Genomic DNA, 11,483 nt, shown 5'->3' with positions numbered 1-11,483 from the left:
GAAAATAATTGAATTCCTGTAAAAATTACTATTATTTATAAAAATAATTGAATCCCTGTAAAAATTACTATTATTTATGAAAATAATTGAATGTTTGCGTAGAGTTTTATTCAATTTTTTTATAATATTGGAATTCTTTTGAAAATTTTTATTAAAATAGTAGATATTGAAAATCATTGAATTTTAGAAAACTTTTGAAAATAATTGAAATTTTGAATAGAATTTGATTAAAATTTTGTAAAATAATTGAATATCAGAGAAGAATTTTATTATTTATAAAGAGAATTGAAATTTTGACGAGAATTTTTTTTTAATTTTTGAACGCAATTGAATTTAGTAACTATGTTACTAAGTTAGTTAGTAAGTTAGTAACTAACTTACTATTCTCCCTGGAGAAGCTAAATTCGTTGAATTTTTACTGTGTATGAAAAAAAATTTATTTTCATCTCCGAAGCCTTTTCCTTAAAATGTGCGAGTTTTTCTTTTGTTTTTAGAAATTTTAAGAACTAAAATTGATTTACTTATATGTAATTCCAAAAAATAGTTTTAAAAAAAAATATTTATGTAAATTCCTTAGAACTTTGATTCTTGATTTCGTGATTAAAAAACAAAATTTTGAGAATATTCTAATAATTTTATTTCATCCGTAAAATTGAGTATATTTAACCAAAGAAATCACCGAGCCTTTCCCAAAATCCTTTATTAGCTTCTCTTCTTTCTTGCTCGAGTCGCCAATAAAGTCGATCCAATTCTTCCTGTTGCCTTCTTCTTTCCTCAATTCTTTGAATTTCATATTTCTTCTGTATTATTGAATTCAACATTTTTCGAACAATATTTTCAGTTTCTTTCACTCTCAATAATGATGATCTCAGTACTGCTTGAATTGCAAACTCAAATTGTTTCGATTCATTCAAATTTAATAATTTATCGACAAATTTCATTAGATTATATTTCTCTATTATTTTCAATTCGTCAAGTTTTCGAGACAATTCCCTATGAACATTTCCATATGCTTTGAGTTTTTCGGGAAATGTTTGAGAGTAAATAATAGCAATATTCAATTTTTTCTCATATCCGATTAAACTCGATAGAACATCTCTTACAAATGTTTCAAATTTTATAGCGCCATTAAAATTATTGACAACTTTTGCAGTATTATCCATATCGGCAATAAAATCGTTTTGTAATTCTTCTAATGACTTTAAGGAATACAATGTCTCACGAACTTTATATAAACAAATTCTCGATTGTTCAGAAATACTGGGACTTATTTCCTTTAGGGAATATTTATCAATTCGTTGAGAATTTTCAATGACCGGAAAAATATTTACATCAATTGCTGAAGTGATAGGTCCAATTTCTTCAGGTCTTTTAAAGAAGGCAATACGATTATTATTCTTTATTAAAAATTGAATAAATTCTTTGGAAATTTTCGATATATCCATCTCACTGTTTGATAAGAATTGTGAGAATAATTTTTCATTTATAAATTCCATATCCAGGGGAATGTCTTCGATTTTATTTGGTACCTTTGTAAATATTACGGATATACTGGTAAAGTATGGCTTCATTTTGTCACCTAATAAATTTTCAACTGCGCTTAAAACCAATAGAAATGGTTTAATATTGTCATGAAGTATGTCATTTATGTCGATGGTTAAAATAATTTTCATAGATTTTACATTTTGTATTAATTGGTGGAGATAAAAGGCATTTGTGATATCCTGTATTGCTCCTCTATTATCATCAAATCCAGGAGCATCCCAAATTGCAATTTGGGGTAATTTTTTCGATGACCATCTCTTTGGAATTGTTGTTTTTGACGTTGAGCCAAATCCAATTTCCGGTCCTGGGGATTCATTGTCGACTTTTGATATTTTTATGGAAGTGTATTTATTAATTCTCTCGGCTTTTAATTTATTGTCAATTAAATAATTTACTAGGGTGCTCTTTCCAGCTCTTGTTGCTCCAATGCAAAGTACAATATCCTCTTCCTTAACTTCCCTTTTCATGTATGCTGAAGCAGAGTGAAAGGTTTCTTCTAAAACTTTCAAATCTTTCTGACTGAGACAATCATTGTTGCCCTTGACAACTGATATCAGTGCACAAAGAATCAAAATGATCTTTAGCTTCATGGTTCTGCTTAAGGGATCTGATTCTGAAAAAACAAAGTTAATTATATTAATTATGTTGTGTATTGCAGTTTCTTGAAAACAAAATCAATTCATTTTAATTTAAGTAATTTAAAAAAAAACTTATTGTGACACAAAACTGAAAAACTAATTAGAATTAAATTTTCAAATTATATTATATTTTTGAACTTTAAAGTACCTATATAAAAACCATTTTAACAAATTTTGATAATTTCAAATTTGACATCAGATTTTCAAAATTGAAAATAATAAAACTTTCTTGTACGAGTAAAATTGAGAATTTCGCAAAAATTGTTAAAAATTAAAAATAAAAAGAATAAAATAAAAAAAATTAAAAATAAAAATAATCTTCATTACGAAAATTTTAATTATTCTGAAGAATACAGAAGGTAAAAAAATTATTATATAATTATATATTCAACTTTCTCAACAAAGAATATAAATAATATTTTTTTAGAGAATTTCTACTATACTTTTAAGTCGCTAATTTTCAAAAAAAAAACATCGAAAATATCAATTATTTAACAAAATTTTATGCAATTTATTTTTCACGATAATTCAATTACAAATACTAATAATAAAATTTTTCATAAAAATTCAATTTTTTCAAAAAAAAATTTTGAATAAATTCTAAGCATATAATTATTTTCATAAATAATAAAACTCATAAAAGAATTTAAATTATTTTTATTACTATTTTAAATTATTAATCGAAAAATTCAGTTATTTTTACAAATAAAATTTTCCACAAGAATTCAATTATTTAAACTAATAAAATTTTCCTATAATATTTATTATATTTCGAAAAAATTAAAAAACAATGTTCATAAAATTCTTATGAAGAATTCGAATACTTTCAAAAATAATAAAATTTTTCACAGAAATTCAATTTTTTTTTAACATTTTAATAAACTTTTCCGCAATAATTCAATTATTTTCAAAAATAATAAAATTCTTCTCTGTAATTCAATTTTTTTTGAGAATTATAATAAAATTCCTAGCAACTATTTAATTATTTTTATAAATAATAAAATTCATTGCAGGATTTTCAATTATTTTCAATACAATCTTACAGGAAATTGCTCAAAAAATGTAATTATTCTTAAAAATTTAATTTCGATTCCTCACAAATTACTCACAAAAATTCAATTATTCTGAAGGTATTTTAATAAAATTTGTTGCAAAATTCAATTATTTTCATAAATAACAGTATTCATCACAATAATTCAATTATTTTTAAAAGTAATAAATTTCTTCTTGGAAATTCCATTATTTTAAAAAATTCTAATAAATCTTTCGCAATAATTCAATTATTTTCATAAATAATAAAACTCATTGCAGAATTTCAATTATTTTAAATACAATTAAAAGCATTAAAGTACAAATTTTAAGAAATAATTGAATTTTGAAAATGTTTTAAATTAAAATTTTTGAAAATATGAAATTTACATACTAAATATTCGTGTAGTACTTTGTCAAAATTGTTTTTAAATAATTGAATTCGTTTGGGAAATTTTATTAAATCAAAAGATAGGGACATACAAACTATTGAATTAAGAAAATTTTTTGAAAATATAAATGAAATTTTGCAATGAACTTTATGACTTTTGAAAATAATTTAATTCTTGTGATGAATATTGTTATTTTTGAAAATAATTGACTTCCTCCAAATGATTTGAATATTTATGAAAATTATTAAATCCCTAAAAATAATTTTAAAATTTATCAAAATAATTGAATTATAGCGAAAAATTGTAATGTTAAATTTTAAAACATTAAAACATTTGTTTTTTTAAATTTTGTTCAAATTCTATTCTTAATAATTGAATTTCTGGGAAATTTCAATTTTTTTGGTAAATAATTGAATGTACGTGTAGAAAATTATAAAAATTTTTTTTAGTAATTGTATTCTTTTGGGTTATTAAAATCGTTCCCGGTCATTTTTCCGAAAAAAATTTTCCGAAAAGATAATTTTCCGAAAAAAAAATTTACGAATCTAAATTTACGAAATAATTTTTCCGAAAATTAATAATTCCGAAAATTCAAATTACTTTTTGGTTTTTGTTAATCAAAAAAAAAAATGTTGAAAAACTGTGAACAAGTTGAAATTATTATTTCTTTTATACAAAAACCTACTATGCAGACCTTCAGAAAAAACATTGAATTGACATTAAAGAATATTATTATTATCATTGTATATATTAATGAATATTAATATTATTGTTACTCGTACCTTCTGGAAGAACAAATATCAATTTTTAAGAAAAATATTTAAAACTTAGAATACAATTACAGATACAAATACAGATGGAATCCCTCCTTCTTTGATTCATTCATGTGGCTTTTCATTTGTTGAACCACTGTTTATTTTGTTTAATAAATACTTGAATATGAATAAATTTCCTAATGAGTGGAAAAAGGGTATTATATCTCCTGTTTTTAAAGACGGTATTAAAAATAATATTGAAAATTACAGGCCAATAACATTACTCAGTTCAATTTCTAAAATTTTCGAAGGTCTTATTTATGATTCGTTGTATGTCGCGTCATCAAACATTATAATTGATGAGCAACACGGGTTTGTTCGTGGTCGCTCTACAATTACTAATCTCGGCATCTTTGTTGATTATTTGTCAACAAATTTGGAAGATGGACACCAGATTGACGCGATATATGCCGATTTTACTAAGGCATTTGATAAGGTTAATCATATCATTCTTCTTGAAAAACTACGTAGAATGGGTGTATCTCCAAATATAATTTTGTTTTTGGAAAGTTATCTATCGGGGAGATTTCAAAGAATAAAATTTAAAAGTGAATATTCAGATCCATTTCTGTCAACTTCTGGTGTTCCACAAGGCTCGAATCTTGGACCGCTCTTGTTTGTTCCTTACATGAATGACATTCAATTTATTTTCAAGACTTGTTTTTTTTTTTTGCTTTACGCCGATGACCTAAAACTTTATAATGTTGTTAGTTCAAGTCCTTTACATATTCAGACCGATTTTGATCGCGTGATCCAATGGTGTGACAGTAATCAAATGTCAATAAATGTTAAAAAGAGTTATGTTATCTCGTTTTCTAAGAAAAGTACTTTGATATATTGTTATACTGTTGGTCATGAGGAACTTACAAGGGTTACTTGTATTCGGGACTTGGGTCTTCTTCTATGCAGTGATCTCTCATTTAATAGACATATATCTGAAGTAACTTCAAAAGCATTAAGAGTCCTAGGTTTTATAACTAGAAACGCATCTATGTTTCACAATATAAATACACTTAGAATTCTTTACTTCTCTTTGGTGAGATCGCTGCTGGAATATGCCTCTGTAATATATGTGCCTTTTTATGACTTTAATGTAATAAGACTTGAAAGAATCCAAAATAGATTTCTTCGTTTTGTGGCGCGACAGTTTAACATACCATTTGACAGATGCGCCCATGACTACAGTTCATTACGACTATTACTTAACACTCCACTAATTGCATCTAGGTTTCTGTTTAATGATTTGACTTTTTTCTATAAGATTATAAATTGTGTTAATGATTGTCCACATTTATTGTCATTATTTAATTTATCTGTTCCTACTAGAGTTACTAGAAATTACACATTATTTGTGGAATCGTTCCATAGAACAAACTACGGATACCACTCTCTTGTAACAAGACTAGGCAGAGAGGCTAATTCTGTCTCTAATGTTATCGATTTTTTTGACAATAATTATTTAAGATTTACCTCCTCATTGCGTAAGTTCACATTAAATTTTTGATTCTATTACTGCCTAGCGCAGGCTAACTAATTATTATTGATTAAAATAGGTTGTGGTTTGCAGCCTTTAGATTGTAAGAGTACTTTGTACGAAAGGGTTTGACCCGTAAATTTGTTAAATAAATAAATAAACAATTACTTAACTTTTTTTAAAAGTTTTCTTTATATTAAAAGGTTAAACTTTTTCAAAACTGATTTCAATTGTTTTTTTTTTAATTTTTTTATTTGGTAAAATTTTTTACTAATTTATATGCAAAGAATTAGAATCGGAAAATTTTTTTCTGAAAAGTTTATATTCGGAGAATTGGATTCGGAAAATTTTTTTCGGAATTTCTTTTTCGGAATAAATGATTTTTCGGAAAAAAAAACTTGCGGAAATTTGCTTTCGGAAAAATGACCGGGAATCAATATTAATATTGGAAATGACGAATATTGGAAATCATTGAATTAAGAAAAATTTTTGAAAATAATTCAAATTTTACCATGAAATTTGCTAATTTTTTTTTTTTTTTACCTATAATTGAAATGTTGACAATTTTTTTTAGATTTTTTGAAAATAATTTAATTTTTGCGAAGAATTTTATTAATTTTGAAAATAATTGAATTCTTGTGATGAATATTGGTATTTATGTATATAATTGAATTTTACAATGAATTTTATAAAAGTTCCTGAAAATCATTGAATTTTACAATAAATTTTATAGAAATTCCTAAAAAAAAAACTAATTTCGGCAAAGAATTTTGCTATTTATAAAGATAATTAAAATATTGACGGGAATTTAAAAAAAAATGTTTAAATAATTGAATTTATGAAGATGTTTTAATATTTATTAAGATAGTTGAATTCTTTCGAAGAATTGCGTTAAAATTGTTAAAATTGAAACTATTTTCAAACGAAATGAAATTAAAATTGTTTAAAAAAATACTTGAAATAATTTATGCAAGTATAATAACTTTATGTCAGTTCGTCAATAGAATTAAGCTATTTAAAATAAGTTATTGTCAGAAATAGAAAAAATTGAAGAGTTTTTTAGAATTCATAGTAATTTCATAGTTTATAATTAAAACAAAAAGATAAAAATTCAAAATTTTCTTGTAAATTCTAATCGCATTTAATTTTTTCCATAATTTTAATGAAATTTCCTGAACAAATAAAAATAAATATAATTATTATAAAAAATTTTTTCTAAATTAAAATTTCTCTTAAAAATGATTTACACTTGTTTCTTTTATAAGAGAAAATATTAACAAATTACATGGTACTATTGTTTATAACTTACTTTTAAATTTACCGGATGAAGAAATTCATTTCCAACATTAGAAACCAAGAAATAATATATAATACACAAATAAAGCTTCAGTTACCAAATGAGACTAAAGTACAATGTAAATGTCCTCTTTCTCGTGTATATTAAAAAATTCAAATTAAAATACGCACATACTATATATTTGTGCTTATAAATAACAAGAACAGTATTTGTGTGGATGAGAGATAAATCATAATCGGAAGATAATTGCGAGCATTTGCTGTTTTTTGTCACGAGAAGAAAAAAGAAGAATGAGAAATAAAAATAACAATAAGTCTACTATAATAGAATAATTTTCTATCTGGACGAAAGTGAATAAATATAAAACATTATTTTCCTTTTTGTTTGGAATAAAACTATATATACATCCGTTGCTCACCACCGTAATATACCATCGGTGAGTAAAACTAGTTTCAAACATATTAAAATTAAAAAAGTGTACCAACAAATCTTTTTCTTATTTCGTTTAAAATAGGAATCTGATTAAGGTACTACAGCACCAGATTGGGACAAAGATGCTGCATTATTATAATTAGGTTCTACTACTACATTTTGCAGTTCTTCATTTATTATATCAAACCTTCTTTCAAATTTTTCGATTTCCTTTTTCCAATCTAATTTTTGTATATCTGAACTCTCAAAGAAAACTTTTCTTTCATTATTTTTGCTTTCTACTTCTTGCAAACGCTTTCTAACTTCATAAACTCTATTTTCATACTCTTTATTAACTTCTTCAGTTAACACATTTAAGTCATCATACATTTTATCCACTTCACTCCCTAATATAAGCTCATAAAATATATCTATTTTTACAGTCGAAGCTACTTTATACAGAATTAATTGCAGATTTAAAGCGAGTTCATCCCATTCATTCATTTCTAAAATTTTGTCACTGAACTCAATTAATGAAGCTCTTTCCATCAATCTATCTATTACAATTATGATTCGAATTGAAACATCAATGGACTTAAGAAGCTTAATTTTCAGTGTTAAACTATTCTCTTCAATTATCCTTGAAATTTGTTTTTCTATTAACTTTAAATTTTTCAGATAAGTTTGTATTTCACATTCGTTCGACATCTTATTTATTATATTCTTTAGATCATGAATCTTTAACAGGCATATGTAACGCAACATGTTTTCTAATGCAATAAATTCTGCTTTTGAAGTTAATACTGAGCGCGTATTGAATAGAAAAATCTTGGAAGAATCGGGAATACAAATTTTCAATTTCTTTAGAGCGTCATTAGTTAAGCTTGTGGAATTATTAATAACTTGACGATTATTATCAGTTGCAACAAAGATATTTTCGCCTGGTTCCAATCTTTTTAAAAGAGCGACGCGATTCATATTTTCTGTTAATTAAATTCAGTAAAAAGTCTTTCGTCAAAGGAGTTAAGAGCAAGTCCTCGCTTGTTAAAAACTGTTCTCTTAATGTTTCGGTAATAAATTCGATATTTACTGGAATATCATTTATAAAATCGGGTACCTTTGAAAAAACAATGGAGATGCTAGAAAACATGGATTTCATTTGATCTCCCAACAGATTTTCAAGTGAATTTAAAACAGAAAAAAACGGTTTGACGGAGTCATTTAGAAAGTCATTAATATCGACAACTAAGATAATTTTTAACGACTTAACTTTTCGGATTAAGTGGAAAATGTAGAAAGCAAAGCAAAGGAAAGCACATTTTGAGTCATCGAAGCCAGGAGCATCCCAGATACTCATGGAAGGAAGAGTATTTGACGTCCACCTTGAGGGAACTGTGGAAGCGATTCCCATTTGAGGTCCTGAAGGTTGACCATCAGCTAACGATATCTCAATGGTGTTGCCTCTTCCATTTCTTTCAGCTTTCAAACGGTTACCAATGAGGGCATTTATTAAGGTGCTTTTGCCGGATCGAGTGCTTCCTAAGCAAACAGCAGCATCTTCGTATTTGGCGTTTGTTGTCATATGTTTCGAAGCATCAAGGAGAGCTTCTACTAACTTATTCTCTACATCATCGGGTGTTGCGACGTTCATGACGACTGAATAAAAAAAATTATGGTTATTATTAAGTTATAAAACATGAAGATATCGATTACTCCGAGTCTTTGACTCGGAGTGATTGCTTTCTTTATGTTTTATAATAATATTCTTATATTACTACAACTTGCTACTTTGTTACTGTAACTTCTTCAAAAATAATTTTCATCATTACGATTATTCATTTCTAAAATTTTCCACTAAAATTCTTCTTTAACAGCATGTGATTGTTAGGCTCTCAATTGGTAATTTTTTCAACCACTTTTCTCTTCAAATATTTAATAAATTGAGCTGAAATTTTGTACAAAAGTCTAAAATACAATAAAGAAGGGCAGTGATGTGCAAAAGTTTTAATACTTTTTAAAATCAATTATTACAAATTACTTTAAAATTATCAGTTGTCACGGTCACTTCTAATCAATTTCACGTCGTTACCGATTTCAAAGTGTTTTATTATAATTTATTTTTTAATTATTAAAACTTTTACACATTACTGCCCTTCTTTATTATATTTTAGACTTTCTTACAAAATTTCAGCTCAATTTATTAAATATTTAAGGGGACTTTCTGGTTTAAAATTGACAAAAAAGGAAGGTTTTAAAACTTTTATTGTAAGAACAGTATTAAAGAAATTGTAAAAACTATTTTTGGACATTGTAGCACATTGCGTAGAGAAAATTTAAAAAATATGTTTGAGTGTATTTAGTTCAATTTCATAGCTGTAGGTGGCGTCTTCCAAAAGATACCTTTTTTTGGTACGTTAGATTCCGGGCAACCTGTAATACATAAATTCAAGTTCCAAACGGGAATCTCTTCATAAGGATTTATTCTTGTGCCTAAACCTCAAAAACGATTTTTTTAAAAGGTTTTTTTATTTTATATGTACATTTTTCTCAAAAACTCGCAAAAACGCCGTGTTTTTAGGTCAATTTACCTCCATATAAAAACACAGGCGGTAGAAATATGAGTTTTTAGAGGTTTAGGCACCAGTTTTTTAAATAAAGAATCGAAAAATTTTTGGGATTTCAAAATCGGTTCGGTAGATTTCGAGAAAAGCTCTGTACCAGTTTGAAAAATGAGTTTTCGAGAAAAACGCGTTTAAAGTTTTCATAACATAATTCATTGAGTCATGAATATCAAACAACTTTTTATTACAACAGAACTTCGTATCCCGCTGTTTTTGGGGTCGCTGATTACGAATTTGATGTCCGTTTTGGAAAATCCAAAATGGCGGATCCAATATGGCGGACGAAAAAATAAAAATTCAACCGGATTTGCTTAAAACTTGCTACTCGGGGGTTTTTGGGGTCGCTGATTACGAATTTAATGTCAGTTTTTGAAAATACAAAATGGCGGATCCAATATGGCGGACGAAAAAATAAACATTCAATCGGATTTGCTTAAAACTTGCTACTCGGGGGTTTTTGGGGTATTTAAAACGTTCCTAGAACGTTAATGTTTTGTGCCTATATTCATAACTAGCAATCTCAAAAGGCCACAAGTAACCAATTTCAACTAAATTTAGTTAATTTCTTAATCTTTGTCCGCCATATTAGATCCGCCATTTTGTATTTTCAAAAACTGACATCAAATTCGTAATCAGCGACCCCAAAAACCCCCGAGTAACAAGTTTTAAGCAAATCCGGTTGAATTTTTATTTTTTCGTCCGCCATATTGGATCCGCCATTTTGTATTTTCAAAAACTGACATCAAATTCGTAATCAGCGACCCCAAAAACCCTCGAGTAACATGTTTCAAGCTAATATCAATAAAAGAGGAACACCAAATATGTAAATAAGATAGTTATCTTATTTACATATATTTGGTGTTGTTGAAATACATACCGTCATAAATATTGTTATAACTTTTGTTTTTGTACATATTTTTTAAAAATCGTTTTGGGACAGTAATTCTATGATACTAAGGAACATTTTTAAGCAAAAAAAAATCGATTTTTTTGAAATTCTAAACCAGAAAGTCCCCTTAAAGAGAAATGTGGTAAAAAAAATACTATTGAATGTCTAACAGTCACATGCTGTTTTAAGTCAATTTTTTAAAAATAATTTTTGAAAAAGTTCTTTCTAAATTTTTAAATTCCTTTGTTTACAATTTAATTTTACGAAATTTCGTTTATTCTGACATTCTTTAAGTAAATATATTAGAAATTAAAAACTTTAAAGAGTTTTAAAAAATTCTATTAAACATATATTGAGAAAGATTATAATTCT

General features: G+C 26.1%; 1 protein-coding gene across 1 annotated transcript; it reads right to left on the bottom strand.

Moving 5' to 3' along the window:
• Nucleotides 1-613: 613 nt before the first annotated feature.
• On the bottom strand, nt 614-7,333 carry LOC122500350. Its single transcript, XM_043609247.1, has 2 exons — nt 7,203-7,333; nt 614-2,158 (listed from the first exon to the last, which is right to left on the bottom strand). Exon 2 carries the CDS (start codon nt 2,133-2,135, stop codon nt 663-665), a length of 1,473 nt encoding a protein of 490 aa, XP_043465182.1. The 5' UTR covers nt 2,136-2,158; nt 7,203-7,333; the 3' UTR covers nt 614-662.
• Nucleotides 7,334-11,483: the final 4,150 nt, after the last annotated feature.

Source organism: Leptopilina heterotoma, unplaced genomic scaffold (assembly GCF_015476425.1).
Source record: "Leptopilina heterotoma isolate Lh14 unplaced genomic scaffold, ASM1547642v1 Lhet_183, whole genome shotgun sequence".
Taxonomy (NCBI): Eukaryota; Metazoa; Arthropoda; class Insecta; order Hymenoptera; family Figitidae; genus Leptopilina; species Leptopilina heterotoma.
Note: the sequence above shows the minus strand (reverse complement) of the source record. Positions and strands in the feature narration are given on the sequence as shown.

Coding starts and splice junctions, on each gene's coding strand:
- LOC122500350 (XM_043609247.1), bottom strand. CDS start 2,135: ATGAAGCTAAAGATCATTTTGATTCTTTGTGCACTGATATCAGTTGTC.